The sequence below is a fragment of the Salvelinus namaycush genome, chromosome 5 (genome assembly GCF_016432855.1).
Source record: "Salvelinus namaycush isolate Seneca chromosome 5, SaNama_1.0, whole genome shotgun sequence".
Classification (NCBI taxonomy): Eukaryota; Metazoa; Chordata; class Actinopteri; order Salmoniformes; family Salmonidae; genus Salvelinus; species Salvelinus namaycush.
Window position 1 is genome coordinate 29165666 of NC_052311.1, and position 16311 is coordinate 29181976.

Here is a 16311-nt window from a genome sequence, read left to right on the forward strand (position 1 = left end):
TTAGATCAGTGTCTAGGGGCAATTTCATCCTACTGCCATGCCCTACACCAGCAGCCTTTACCCAAAGCCTGTCCCAACAACCTCGAGACCAGAGGGACCCTAGCATTGGGAAGACTCCAGTATTGTCTAAAGGAACGCTGAGCATTCATACAAACTATGTGACTGTGTGGACTGTCACAGACATTCTCTCTTCTCTATTGGCCTCTCTTCTCCCCAGATAGTCCCTTATGCAAGCATGTGTTCCACTACTCTGTGTGTTGCGGGTTGAAGTCCACTGTTAACCACATATATGCATTGTACATAAACCTACAAGGGAAAAATGAGAATGTATGATGATATTATTTAGAGATGATTATTAAACGTTTCCAAAAACTTGCCGCCTCTTTTTTTTTTACCCGAGGACTCAACCAAATGTTTCGGGAAAACCAATTGATCTGAATTAAAACCTTCGTTGGAATGACCTGTATGTTAGTACAGTAACTCAAATATATTTTGTAGGCCGTCATTTGTAAAATATGAATTTGTTCACTGACTTGCCTAGTTAAATAACAAATAAAATAAAAATGTATATTGTTCCAATAAGTTAGAGGTCCATCGCTAGATGGCACTGACGTCACAAACAGGGTGCTTTTTGTAGGTTCAAGTCACGTTCTTCACCCCTCATTATTGCGTCAATAGGCCTAATTAATTATACGTCAATTTTTAGAAGGAAATCAACCAGCAACGACAATAAATAGAGCTAGATGGAAAGCCAGGAGTTGGGTTGATGCTATATGAACATTCAGATTTAAAAAAAAAAAATAACAAAAAGAATTCTAGCCCAACGGGATTTCTTCTCGTGAGTAATGTGAAACGCCTTTCAATGTTGTTTCTCCTCACCTGAGCGCACATCTAAAAGTTCCAATTACATTTATCAGCCGTTAGCAGGCGTGAAGCCATTGCCTCCGTATTTGAGTCGTTTCTCATTTATTTAGAATATTGGTAATTAGGTGGGATCACGTAGGCCTCGGGGCCAACGACCGAGTATAAACGACATTGCTAGACTAGATTGACGCGTTTAATCATACCAAAATGAAATGATGTGGTGTCATTTTAAGTGAGAATTATCTTGCCATTTTTTCAATAAGGCTATGTGCACATGGCTTTGATAAACATTTGGCATAATGATACAAAAAAGACCTATAGAAATCAGAGCAAAGCAAAAAAGCACCACTTTTTTTTTTTTTTTTTTACACGTCCAAATCAGGCTGGTTGCTGCTCATCGCACCGGTGGCGCTGCCGTCGCATGTATCATCAGTCACACTGCGCACCAGATGAAAATAGCCCCGGGGAGTGACAGCCACTCCGTATCCACTCAGAGTGCAGATATGTCGGCCTGCCTGGTCCTAGAGCCAGGAGAGATGAGAGAGGATGTTGGGGGACTGGGTTGGGAGAGATGATCCCCGCTTATTTTGACTCCCGAGTGGAGCAGCGGTCTAAGGCACTGCATTTCAGTGCAAGAGGCGTGTTTCAAGGCGACATTTCCAGGTGATACTACTGCCAATAAGAATGATATTTTTTGGGGTGATGGATTATTTGGTACTTTCATGATTGATATAGTCCTACACACTTTTTCTCTATAGTTGTTATCCCTAGATAACTTCTGACGTGTCCCTAGCCTGCATGGTATCTCAATGGCTTAATGGCTTTGTTCTTAACTGACTTTCCTAGTTAAATAAATGTTAAATAAAAAAGATTATAAAGACCGTGTCACTTACACCGCAGGCCACGTAGGCGTGAAAGAGAAACGCTTTGTTTCGGACCCATTTTTCTTTGGCTGCTATGACAGACCCTGCTGGTTTTCTGTTCTACCTGATAATTAATTTCACCCACTTGGTGTCCCATGTCTAAATCAGTCCCTGATAAGAGGGGAAGAAGGGAAAGGAGCAGTGGAACAGGCTTCGAGGTCAAGATTTTAATTTGTGTGGTGTAGGCTTTAACCATTTTGTTTTCCCCCAGTCGAGTTCCTCCTCTCTGCTCCCCAGTGACATCGTGCGCGGCGCGTGGTTCTGAAAGGAAAGCTGTGCTGAAAGAATAGCGGTCGCCAGTCAGAAGGCGACGCGCACAGGCCATATTGAAATGGGCGACTACTCGAGGCTATATGAAATAGGCCTATAGCAGATAATAAACATAATTGTAAGTGACAGATAGTTTCACAGTGCTCAATTCTATAGAAGCCTTAACGTTTCATGTAGCCTAACACTGACATACGCTATAGGACAATACTCAAAAGTGCATTCTAAAGAGACTGCCTAGGCTTCACTCGGCTTGCATTTTGATGACCATAAAAGTAATATCGGGATAACAACTGTGGAGAAAAAGTGTGTAGGACTATATCAATCATGAAAGTACAAAATAATCCATCACCCCAAAAAATATCCCACTTATTGGCAGTAGTATCACCTGGAAATTTCGCCTTGAAACAACAAACATTCCGCTTATTCCCGTGTGAATGCACCATTCCCCCCGTTGTAAATCAATGACACACCAGCTCTCTGCACTGCAAAGAGAAAGAGAGAGGGAAACTGTGAGCGAGAGAGGGAAGAAGGGAGGGAGACATGGAGGGTGAAGGAGTGAGCGGGGGGGCGATTGGGAAAGAGAGAGAGCCCGCTATCAGAGAGGCGGAGTCTGAGCGGAAGAGTTACCGAGGGTGGGAGAGAGACAGTTCTGCCGAGACTTGTTCCTGCTGCTCCTGGTCGCTGTCAGTATTACAGCGGAGTTCAGAGCTACCGGAGGTCCCGTGGATAATTAGGCTACTCTACAGTCTGAGCGAAAAAAACGTCTAACTGACAACAGCAGCAGAAACTTTCCACCCTAAACCTCTGTTTTCCCCAGGAGCTGGACACAAGCTAATTGAGGTAGGTGGATGGAAGAGCGGGATGTGTTTGTGAGCTAGGACCGGTGTAGACAGATTTGTATGCATATGATAAGGACAGGGAGAGAGTTATGTAGTCTACATATTTCTGGTTCACTCCCGGTTTGGTAAAAGGAGACGAGAGAGGCGCGCGCTCCAAGTAGACGGCAATTGCCTGTTTATACCGTCTGAGAGCCTCACGAGCTAATCTGTTTCCCGTGCTCCATCTGCCACGGTGTGCAAATGCGATATGTCTCCAAATGTTTATAATCAGCTTAGGAGGAGCAGCAATTTCATAAGAGGCAATCTCCGGTATTTACTCAATCAAATTAATCCAATCTAATAGATTGAATAACATCATGTTCTTGTCCATTTTGATACTGACATATTTACATCATTAAATACATTTTCAATCCATGACAAAGTGCAGGTGAATTAACCTACATGTAGGCGCGTACTTGTATGAACAATCATGCCTAGTCCACATCATGCGCATCAAGGCAGCAGGCTCATTTACCTCCCTTGCTGTCTTAATTTCTCTCGTCCTCAATGTCACTTTCTCTCTCATTTTCTCTTTCCCCTTCTCTCTTTTTTTCAGACGATGCTTTTCTGTCTGCTGCCTTTCGCGGCTCTCTTGCTGCGTGCGGAGGGCAGGCGCGGGGGAACCGTGGTTGGTAACAAAAACATTGGCCACGCGTTGGACAACGACAAATGGCTCAGCACCGTGTCTCAATACGACAAGGACAGATATTGGAACAAATTCAGAGATGTGAGTTTATAATTACTGTGTTTTTCGCAACTTTCCTCACAAATTGGCAATTGTGACGACTGTTGTAGCCCAGAACAATGTTAGAAAGACTGGCTGACCACGAGGCCATGCCTTGTTGTTGCAGTCCTAGTAATGGTTGGGTGATTTGACTGACGCAGATGTGTATGCAGCCCGTCCTTGACACACCCTTACAGTAGGTACGTGAGTGAGAGTCCCAGCCAGGCAGGCAGCGGCCTTAATCCAATGTGTGGGCACTCAGCAGGTAGAGCAGCTTAGAGTGGAGCTCATGTGCTGTGAACGAACGGCTCACTCAGTAAGGCACTGAGGCACATCGAGAGAGAGTGTGTGAGAGAGAGAGAGTGTATGTGTGTAGGAGAGAGGAGAGACAGATACAGTATGGACATTCAGGGCCAGGCATAAGCCTCTCCCCTGCATGGCAAAATGTGTAGAATTGCAGGAAATTAACTCTATAATGTCATTTTTCTCTCCCCCGCTTAGGGCCCCCAAAATACCTATTGAGATATTGAGGCTAGGGACACGCCATATTGAGGTACCATGCAGGCTAGGGACACGCCTATTGAGATACCATGCAGGCTAGGGACACGCCTATTGAGATACCATGCAGGCTAGGGACACGCCTATTGAGATACCATGCAGGCTATAGACACGCCTATTGAGATACCATGCAGGCTAGGGACACGCCTATTGAGATACCATGCAGGCTATAGACACGCCTATTGAGATACCATGCAGGCTAGGGACACGCCTATTGAGATACCATGCAGGCTATAGACACGCCTATTGAGATACCATGCAGGCTAGGGACACGCTTATTGAGATACCATGCAGGCTAGGGACACGCCTATTGAGATACCATGCAGGCTAGGGACACGCTTATTGAGATACCATGCAGGCTAGGGACACGTCTATTGAGATACCATGCAGGCTAGGGACACGCCTATTGAGATACCATGCAGGCTAGGGACACGCTTATTGAGATACCATGCAGGCTAGGGACACGCTTATTGAGATACCATGCAGGCTAGGGACACGCCTAGTGAGATACCATGCAGGCTAGGGACACGCCTATTGAGATACCATGCAGGCTAGGGACACGCTTATTGAGATACCATGCAGGCTAGGGACACGCCTATTGAGATACCATGCAGGCTAGGGACACACCATATTGAGATACCATGCAGGCTAGGGGCACGCCTATTGAGATACCATGCAGGCTAGGGATACGCCTATTGAGATACCATGCAGGCTAGGGACACGCCTATTGAGATACCATGCAGGCTAGGGACACGCCTATTGAGATACCATGCAGGCTATAGACACGTCTATTGAGATACCATGCAGACTAGGGACACGCTTATTGAGATACCATGCAGGCTAGGGACACGCCTATTGAGATACCATGCAGGCTAGGGACACGCCTATTGAGATACCATGCAGGCTAGGGACACGCCTATTGAGATACCATGCAGGCTATAGACACGTCTATTGAGATACCATGCAGACTAGGGACACGCTTATTGAGATACCATGCAGGCTAGGGACACGCCTGTTGATATAGCATGTGATACACTGGAACCATAGCCCTCATTAGGGCCTGCTCACCCTCAAAACACCCCTGACATCATTCTGACACCACTGCTGGGTTCTGTAATCGGAGGAACACAGTGGTTTAGAGGACGTCTCAAATGCACCCTATTCCGTATATTGTGCACTACTTTTGACCAGGTTCCATAGGGCTACAGGGAATAGGGGGCCATCATGTGGGATGCATAGCCTCCTGTGTGTTCTCTCTAAAGTATGAGGGATCGATTTTGAAGTGGGCAATGGTCTTTTTCTGTTAGCAGCTGTCTCAGCTAGCCGTGCCAGGATGGTTATTGTGTAATAGGGCATGCAGCAGTGAGAGGGTTTACATTAACATAAGCTAACCTTCTCTTGACTGGAGTCAGTGATGTGGGGGCTAGGATTGACCCTGGCCCTGCATTGTTCTTCATTTGGAGTGGCGACGTGAGACCTAGCCACAACGCAGCATGTAAATGGCCTTAAGCGAGGCAGCTGCAGCGCGAGCCAGAGCAAGCGTTCGCAAAATCCCTTAAAGCCTTTATGGTATGTGGGGGTGGGGGGGTGCTGCCCACACACCTCCCTCTCCATGGTCTTCAATGCAAATTAAACTCATTAGGTGGAAGCTGCTCGCTGTCTGGGAGAAGAGGAGAGGGGGGCGAGGGATGGAGGAGGAGGAGTGTATATTGGAAAGGGTGTGACATTTTGGTTTAATATTTGATGTTGTGTTTCCCGGCCTGAGAGGGCAGCACTATGGTGTGTGTGTCTGCAGACACATACCTGCAGGTCATAAGGCTCTTTCTAGCCACTCAAGACATAAATTATTCTTCCCCTCTCTTTTCTCTCCCCCTCTCTCCCTTACCTCTCTCCATACCTCCCACTCTTTCTCTTTCCCTTGAACAACTTTGCTATTACTGGCCTCACTCCCTTTAGTTCTGTGTCATCCAGTCTCTTACCTCTCGCCCCATTTTGGCTCATTTACTCTCCTAACGTCTGTGTTTCTCTCTCTCTCCCTCCCCCCCTTTTCTCTGCTCTCTCATCCCTTTCTCTCAGCCCGTCAATTCGTCAATCTTTTCTCCTCTTTCTCTTTTCACTCATTCGTTGTCCTCTCACTCTCTCAATTCAATTCAAGGGGCTTTATTGGCATGGGAAACATATTTTACATTGCCAAAGCAAGTGAAGTCAAAAGTGAACAGTAAATATTACTCACACAAGTTCCAAAAGAATGAAGACATTTCAAATGTCATATTATGTCTATATACAGTGTTGTAACGATGTGCAAATAGTTAAAGTAAAAAAGGGAAAATAAATAGACATAAATATGGGTTGTATTTACCATGGTGTTTGTTCTTCACTGGTTGCCCTTGTGGCAACAGGTCACAAATATTGCTGGTGTGATGGCACACTGTGGTATTTCACCCAGTAGATATAGGAGTTTATCAAAATTGGATTTGTTGTCAAATCGAATTTTATTGGTCACATACACATAGTTAGCAGATGTTATTGCGAGTGTAGCGAAATGCTTGTGCTTACAGTTCCGACAGTGCAGCAATATATAACAAGTAACATCTAACAAATACCTAATATACACAAATCTAAGTAAGGAATGGAATAAGAATATATAAATATATGGATGAGCAATGACAGAGCAGCATAGGCTAAGATGCAATAGATAGTATAGAATACTGTATATACAGTATATATGAGATGAGTAATGCAAGATATGTAAACATTATTTAAGTGGCATTATTAAAGTGACTTCCATTTATTAAAGTGGCCAATGATTTCAACTCTGTATGTAGGCAGCAGCCTCTCTGTGCTAGTGATGGCTATTTAACAGTCTGTTGGCCTTGAGATAGAAGCTGTTTTACAGTCTCTCGGTCCCAGCTTTGATGCACCTGTACTGACCTTTCGAATTCTTTGTGGGTCTGTGTTATCAAAGGGAAATATGTGTCTAATATGGTCATACTTCTCTCTCTCCACCTCCTTCCCTCTCTCTCTGTCTGTAGGACACTGGATGATAGTGATGTGCGGTTCGCGAACCATTTGTTCATTTTGAACTAATCTTTTTACTGACTCGAGAGTCATCCCAGCAAAATTGGTTCTGTGATGGTTCCCAGAACATCCATTCATCATAACACAAAAACTGTCAAGTCGTGGTGATGATTATAGAATGTTTGTATAAAACTGATGTCGCAAGAACCTTCCTGGAACACATTTAATCTTTTTTTTTTTTAAAGGATCCCAGAATGTTTCATTAGGTTGTGGGAACAGTCTGGTGGGAACATTGTGAGGACATCACAAAAGATAGGTTCTCAAAACCCCAAAATATCCAGTTGTCTGGATGATTATACAATGTTTCTTTTAGGGTGCAAAGACATTCATCTGGTCTTACAAGAACGTTCCCAGAACACATTTAGTCTATTCTTTAAAGGTTACCAAAACGTTTCATTAGGTTGTGGGAACAGTGTGGCGACATTGCAAGAGATAGTTTCCCAAAACGCAAAATATGCTCACTTCTGATGACGTTCATACAATGTTTAAGTTAGTTTACACAGGTCATTCCCTTAAGGTTGTAAGAATGCAGTAAGTCTGTTTTTATATATCCAGTCAGAAATACAGAATTTAGACTAACTGTAAAACATAAAACATTGTGTAAAAATTGACTGGATACCTTGTAAATATGGGCCTAGAAGTATGCAGCACATAGAGGATGGGTGAAGGGATGGTGAATAAGCCACTTTCCAGTATTTCCCTGGGTTATTTATGTCTAAGAAAGCTAAAAAGGAAGTATGCAATTCCTGATTGACCATACTGCCATGGCTATATACTGCCAAAAGATAAAGAAGGAGAGCTTCTGTCACGTTCCTGACCTATTGTTCCTTTTTCTTTTATTTATTTAGTTGGTCAGGGCGTGAGTTGGGGTGGGTTGTCTGTGTGTTTTTTGTATTGTCTAGGGCACAGGTGTCAAACTCATTCCACGGGGGGCCGAGTGTCTGCGGGTTTTCGCTCCTCCCTTGTACTTGATTGATGAATTAACATCACTAATTAGTTAGGAACTCCCCACACCTGGTTGTCTAGGGCTTTATTGAAAGGAAAAACCAAAAACCTGCAGACACTAGGCCCTCCGTGGAATGAGTTTGACACCCCTGGTCTAGGGTGTTGTATGGTTTAGGGGGTTAAGTAGAGTAGATGGTTTAGTGTTCAGTGTAGGTGTCTAGGAAAGTCTATGGTTGCCTGAATTGGTTCTCAATTAGAGACAGCTGGTTATTGTTGTCTCTGATTGGGAGCCATATTTAAGGCAGCCATAGGCTTTAGCTGTGGTGGGTAATTGTCTATGTCAGTGTGTAGTGGTCAGTGTCAGCACCATTTTGTTTATATAGCTTCACGGTCGTCAGTTTGTTGTTTTGTTTCATTCGTTGCTCTTCTAAAATTAAAGAAGAATGTATTTCTCACACGCTGCGTTTTGGTCCTCTCTACAAAGTCAAGACGATCGTGACAGAATTACCCACCAAACCAGGACCAAGCAGCGTGAAAGGATGGAACAGCGCTTAGTGGAGGAATGGACCCGGGAAAAGGATGAGTGGAGAACAACCTGGGAAGAGATAGACAGGTGGGCGTGCGATCCAGAGAAAGTGCCGGAGCCTGCCTGGGATTCGCTGGAGCAGTGCGAGGAGGGTTACAGGATTATGGAGTTGGAGAAAGGAGCACGAAGGCGCGGTAGGAAGCCCTCGAGGAAACGCCAAAAATTTCTTGGGGAGGGGCTCATGGGGAGTGTGGCGAGTCCAGATAGGAGATCTGCGTCAACTTCCCGTGCTACCCGTGAGGACCCTAAGAAAGAACCTGAGCCAGTCGGGCTGATATTGGAGGTGAGCAATGGGAATGATACAGAGACTGTTAAGGATTTATTGGGGAGGTTGGAGGAGAGTGAAATGAGGGAGCTGCTGTGTTGGTGCGTGAGGCACAAAATCCACCCGACAGAGCGTGTGCGGGAAGTGATGTTACCTGAGTCAGCTCTCTATGCTCGTCCTGAGGTGCGTGCTAACCGTCTGGGAATGACAGTCCCACGAACCAGGCCTCCTGTACGCCTCCCTAGTCCTGCACCTCCTGTAGCAGCCCCACGTACTAACTCTCCTGTGGCAGCCCCTCGTACCAGTCCTCCAGTTCCGGCACCACGCACCAAGCCTTTTGTGCGTCTCCAGAGTCCAGTACGTCCTGTTTCTCCTCCCCGCACTAGCCCTGAGATGCGTGTCCCCAGCCCGGTACCACCAGTTCCGGCACCACGCACTAGGCCTAATGTGCGTCTCCAGGGTCCAGTATGCCCTGTTCCTCCTCCCCGCACTAGCCTTGAGATGCGTGTCCCCAGCCCGGTACCACCAGTTCCGGCACCACGCACTAGGCCTAATGTGCGTCTCCAGGGTCCAGTATGCCCTGTTCCTCCTCCCCGCACTAGCCCTGAGATGCGTGTCCCCAGCCCGGTACCACCAGTTCCGGCACCACGCACTAGGCCAAATGTGCGTCTCCAGGGTCCAGTATGCACTGTTCCTTCTCCCCGTACTCGCCCTGATGTGCGTGCCCTCAGCCCGGTACCACCAGTGCCGGTACCACGCACCAGGCCTATAGTACGCTTTGAGAGTTCAGTGTGCCCTGTTGTTGTTCCCCGCACTAGCCTGAAGGTGCGTGTCCTTAGCCCGGTACCTCCAGTTCCGGCACCACGCACCAGGCCTACAGTGCGTCTCAGCCGGCCAGAGTCTGCCGTCTGCCCAGCGGCGTCTGAACTGCCCGTCTGCCCAGCGGCGTCTGAACTGCCCGTCTGCCCAACGACGCCTGAACTGCCCGTCTGCCAAGCGGCGCCTGAACTGCCCGTCTGCCCAACGCCGTCTGAACTGTCCGTCTGCCAAGCGCCGCATGAACTGCCCGTCTGTATTGAGCCTTCAAAGCCGCCCGTCTGCCATGAGCCTGCAAAGCCGCCCGTCTGCCATGAGCCTACAGAGCCGTCCGCCAGACAGGAGCCGCTAGAGCCTTCCGCCAGACAGGAGCCGCCAGAGCCTTCCGCCAGACAGGAGCAGCCAGAGCCTTCCGCCAGACCGGATCAGCCAGAGCCTTCCGCCAGACCGGATCAGCCAGAGCCGTCAGCCAGCCATGAGCAGCCAGATCCGTCAGCCAGCCATGAGCAGCCAGATCCGTCAGCCAGCCATGAGCAGCCAGATCCGTCAGCCAGCCATGAGCAGCCAGATCCGTCAGCCAGCCATGAGCAGCCAGATCCGTCAGCCAGCCATGAGCAGCCAGATCCGTCAGCCAGCCATGTGCAGCCAGATCCGTCAGCCAGCCATGAGCAGCCAGATCCGTCAGCCAGCCATGAGCAGCCAGATCCGTCAGCCAGCCATGAGCAGCCAGATCCGTCAGCCAGCCATGAGCAGCCAGATCCGTCAGCCAGCCATGTGCAGCCAGATCCGTCAGCCAGCCATGAGCAGCCAGATCCGTCAGCCAGCCATGAGCCGTCCAGCCAGGATCCGTCAGCCAGCCATGAGCCGTCCAGCCAGGATCCGCCAGAGCCGTCATCCAGCCAGGATCCGCCAGAGCCGTCATCCAGCCAGGATCCGCCAGAGCCAGCCAGCCAGGATCCGCCAGCCAGCCAGGATCCACCAGAGCCAGCCAGCCAGGATCCGCCAGCCAGCCAGGATCCACCAGAGCCAGCCAGCCAGGATCCACCATCCAGCCAGGATCCGTCCCTCAGTCCGGAGCTGCCGTCCCTCAGTCCGGAGCTGCCGTCCCTCAGTCCGGAGCTGCCGTCCCTCAGTCCGGAGCTGCCCCTTATCCTGGTGCTGCCCCTTATCCTGGTGCTGCCCCTTATCCTGGTGCTGCCCCTTATCCTGGTGCTGCCCCTTATCCTGGTGCTGCCCCTTAGTCCGGTGCTGCCCCTTAGTCCGGTGCTGCCCCTTAGTCCGGTGCTGCCCCTTAGTCCGGTGCTGCCCCTTAATCCAGTGGGGTTAATGTGGAGGGTGGCCATTTGGAGGAGGCTACGAAAGCGGGTAGTGACTAGGGTGGGGTGGGGACCACGACCAGTGCCAGAGCCGCCACCGTGGACAGACGCCCACCCAGACCCTCCCCTAGACTTTATGCTGGTGCGCCCGGAGTTCGCACCTTAAGGGGGGGGGTTATGTCACGTTCCTGACCTATTGTTCCTTTTTCTTTTATTTATTTAGTTGGTCAGGGCGTGAGTTGGGGTGGGTTGTCTTTGTGTGTTTTTTGTATTGTCTAGGGTGTTGTATGGTTTAGGGGGTTAAGTAGAGTAGATGGTTTAGTGTTCAGTGTAGGTGTCTAGGAAAGTCTATGGTTGCCTGAATTGGTTCTCAATTAGAGACAGCTGGTTATTGTTGTCTCTGATTGGGAGCCATATTTAAGGCAGCCATAGGCTTTAGCTGTGGTGGGTAATTGTCTATGTCAGTGTGTAGTGGTCAGTGTCAGCACCATTTTGTTTATATAGCTTCACGGTCGTCAGTTTGTTGTTTTGTTTCATTCGTTGCTCTTCTAAAATAAAAGAAGAATGTATTTCTCACACGCTGCGTTTTGGTCCTCTCTACAAAGTCATGACGATCGTGACAGCTTCCCTGGTGGTGCAGAGGATAAAAGACCTGGCATGGGAACCAAACATTGCAGGTTCAAGCCCTACATGTGAATATTATCAATAAAACATCTGCTTGTGTTTGTATGATTTAAATGCTGTTCAAAAGTCCAATTAATTAAATTACAGTACCTTCAGAAAGTACTAACACCCCTTGACTTTTTCCAGATTTTGTTGTGTTGCAAAGCGGTATTAAAATGGATTTAATTGTATTTTTTTTGTCAACGATCTACAAAAAATAGTCTGTAATGTCAAAGTGGAAGATACATTCTAGTATATAAAAAAAAAAAAGGGAAAATAAAACACTAATATATCTTGATTAGATAAGGATTCAACACCTGAGTCAATACATGTTAGAATCACTTCTGGCACGATTACAGCTGTGAGTCTTTTGGGGTAAGTCTCTAAGAGCTTTACACACCTTGATTGTACATTATTAGCCCATTATTCTTCAAAAAATTCTTCAAGCTCTGTCAAGTTGGTTGTTGATCATTGCTAGACAGCCATTTTCAAGTCTTGCCATAGATTTTCAAGACGATTTAAGACAACGCTTTGTATTCAGGACCAAAAAATTGATTTCTTTGCCCCATTTTTTTTGCAGTATTACTTTATTGCAAACAGGATACATGTTTCCGAATGTTTTTTTCTGTACAGGCTTCCTTATTTCCCTCTGTCATGCAGGTTAGTATTGTGGACTAACTACAATGTTTTTGATCCATCCTCAGTTTTCTCCCATCACAGCCACTAAACTCTGTAATGGACTTAAAATCACCATTGGCCTCATGGTGGAATCAATGAGCGGTTTCCTTCCTCTCTGGCAACTGAGTTAGGAAAATACACCTGTATCTTTGTAGTGACTGGGTGTATTGATACACTTACCAAAGTGTAATTAATAACTTCACAATGCTTAAAGGGATATTCAGTATCTTTTTCTTTTTTACCCATCTATCAATAGGTGTCCTTCTTTGCGAGGCATTGGAAATCATCCCTGGTAGTCGTGGTTGAATCTATGTTTGAAATTCACTGCTCAACTGAGGGACCTTACAATTATCTGTATGTGTGGAGTACAAAGCTTAGGTAGTCATTCAAAAATCATGCTGTGACATTATGGGGTATTGTGTGTAGATCAGTGACACAAAATCTAAATGTTATCCATTTTAAATTCAGGCTGTAACACAACAAAATGTGGAGAAAATCAAGGGGTTGAGAATACTTTCTGAAGGCGCTGTATATGCAGATAGTCAACATATGAAGTGTACAAAAATATGCTTGTGTTTGTATGATTAAATGATTTTCAGATGTCTTATGAATGAAATTAAAATGCCATGTGTCTCCATATCACCATATGGTTCCAATCGTTTTTCCAATTAGAGGGTGGTGCTGGAGCACACCCAGAGAACATTATTTTGTGTGGAGGTGCTGACTAACGGCGAATAAACTGTAAGCTATAAAAAATACATAAAGAGAGTCGCACACTCTCTATATATATAAACTGCCAGTCATTTCTGCATCGCTGTGCCTTCTTCAAGGTCTTCAATCGTTTTTCCACCATACATTTTTCCCATTGGGGATTTTAGAAACACTTAAAATAAGGTCTGTTTCGTCTAGGCTTACCCTGGTGTGACGTTTGGTAACCATGTAAATCTCTCTCGGACAAGATTTTGTCAATATATTTGGCTCTATTTACTCTGAGTCGAAAATGCTAATTAGCATCAAAGTAGACATAATGCAAAACTACAAATCCCTGCAAGCTCCCGCTCTCTAGCTGAAACCTTTGCTAACAGGTATTGTGTCAATTTAAAACTTGCACGAGCCAGTTCCCAGCATTGTCAATGTTTAAAGAATTGTAGCCAATTTATTCATTACTACATTTAGCTAACATTAGTTAATTCAGAGATTCTTCCCTTTGCCTCGATTCGGCAGCCTCGTCCAGATCATCATGGCATTTGTAGTTCTTTATGATAGCCACATTAGCAGATAATTAACATTTCATTTTTTGGGTGGTAAATACAGGTGAATGTATTGATAAAAGTCTCCTTGTCCTTGAGAGATATACACCGTTGTCACGCCAGGGTAAGCCTACACGAAACACAGCCCTTATTTGATATGCTTCTAATATCCCCTATGGGAAATTGAATGGTGGAAAAAACGATTTGAACCATTTCCCTGTTTGATAGTTTTTATGGGTATTATGACTCATACTGATGCTGTGGTACTCTATTCAATCTGGAGATAAACATAATGGGGATGTATTCCAATCTGCTTTCTTGTTGACAATGTTGTGGTAATATTAGGTCAAACTTAAATATAACATTTTCTAAATGTTCTTGAAATGTTCTAAGGACTTTCAAGACATGGTAAAATGTACAGGACCAGTCAAAAGTTTGGAAGGTTTTCAATTTTTTTTTTTTTTTTTTTTACTGTTTTATACATTGTAGAATAATAGTGAAGACATCACAACTATGAAATAACACATTTAGATTTAGATTCCTCAAAGATTCACATTTAGATTCCTCAAAGAAGCCACCCTTTGCCTTGACAGCTTTGCACACTTTTGGCATTTTCTCAACCAGCTTCATGACAAATCTTTTCCAACAGGCTTGAAGGAATTCCCACATATGCTATGGACTTGTTGGCTGCTTTTCCTTTAATCTGCGGTCCAACTCATCTCAAACCATTTCAATTGGGTTGAGGTTGGGTGATTGTGGAGGCCAGGTCATCTGATGCAGCAATCCATCACTCCCCTTCTTGGTCAAATAGCCCTTACACATCCTGGAAGTGTTTTGAGTCATTGTCATGTTGAAAAACAAATGGAAGTCCCACTAAGTGCAAACCAGATGGGATGGTGTATCGCTGCAGAATGCTGTGGTAGCCATGCTGGTTAAGTGTGCCTTGGATTCTAAAGAAATCACTGACAGTGTCACCAGCAAAGCACCATCACACCTCCTCCTCCATGCGTCACGGTGGAAACCACACATGCAGAGATCATCCGTTCACCTACTCTGAATCTCACAAAGACACGGCAGTTGGAACCAAAAATGTCAAATTTGGACTCATCAAACCAAAGGACAGATTTACACTGGTCTAATGTCAATTGCGCGTGTTTCTTGGCCCAAGCACGTCTCTTCTTCTTATTGGTGTACTTTCGTAGTGGTTTCTTTGCAGCAATTCGACCATGAAGTCCTGATTCACGCAGTCTCAAATCAAATCAAAGTGTATTTGTCACGTGCTCCAAATACAACAGGTGTGTAGACCTTACAGTGAAATGCTTACTTACAGGCTCTAACCAATAGTGCAAAAAAAGGTATTAGGTGAACAATAGGTAGGTAAAGAAATAAAACAACAGTAAAAAGACAGGCTATATACAGTAGCGAGGCTATAAAAGTAGTGAGGCTACATACAGACACCGGTTAGTCAGGCTGATTGAGGTAGTATGTACATGTAGATATGGTTAAAGTGACTATGCATATATGATGAACAGAGAGTAGCAGTAGCGTAAAAGAGGGGTTGGCGGGTGATGGGTGGGACACAATGCAGATAGCCCGGTTAGCCAATGTGCGGGAGCACTGGTTGGTCGGTCCAATTGAGGTAGTATGTACATGAACAGTTGATGTTGAGATGTGTCTGTTACTTGAACTCAGTGAAGCATTTATTTGGTCTGCAATCTGAGGTGCAGTTAACTTTAATGAACTTATCCTCTGCAGCAGAGGTAACTCTGGGTCTTCCTTTCCAGTGGCGGTCCTCATGGGAACAAGTTTCATCATGGCGCTTGATGGTTTTTGCGACTGTACTTGAAACTTTAAAAGTAATTGAAATTTTCCAAATTGACTGACCTTCATGTCTTAAAGTAATGATGGACTGTTGTTTCTATTTGTTTTTTTTAGCTGTTCTTTCCATAATATGGACTTGGTCTTTTACCAAATAGGGCTATCTTCTGTATACAACCCCTACCTTGTCACAACAGAACTGATTGGCTCAAACACATTAAGAAGGAAAGAAATTCCACAAATGAACATTTAACAAGGCACACCTGTTCATTGAAATGCATTGCAGGGGACTACCTCATGAAGCTGGTTGAGAGAATGCCAAGAGTGTGCAAAGCTATCACTTTTTTGGTTACTACATGATTCCATATGTGTTATTTCATAGTTTTATTGTCTTCACTATTATTCTACAATATAGAAATATTTATAAAAAAAATCATAACCCTTGAATGAATAGGTGTCCAAACTTTTGACTGGTACTGTATATTGCATGAACATCAATTAAATATTATGTTAGACCTGAAATAAATATGCTATGAACATCATAACAATGGACTTATTTAATTCTTACAACATAAAGGGAATGTCCTGTGCAACCTAACTTAAACATTGTATGAATGTCATCACAAATTAGTATATTTTGCGTTTTGGGAACATATCTCCTGTCATGTCCACACAATGT

The 16311-nt window shown here is 45.3% G+C and overlaps 1 protein-coding gene across 1 annotated transcript in view; it reads left to right on the forward strand.

The window, feature by feature from the left end:
• The first annotated feature begins 1367 nt into the window (after nt 1–1367).
• The window catches only part of spock1 (SPARC (osteonectin), cwcv and kazal like domains proteoglycan 1), a 254755-nt gene continuing 239811 nt past the window's right edge, over nt 1368–16311 (forward strand). Inside the window, exons 1-2 of the mRNA XM_038992558.1 lie at nt 1368–1412; nt 3492–3662. Coding sequence (XP_038848486.1) covers nt 1368–1412; nt 3492–3662 — 216 coding nt within the window. The remainder of the gene's footprint in view (nt 1413–3491; nt 3663–16311) is intronic.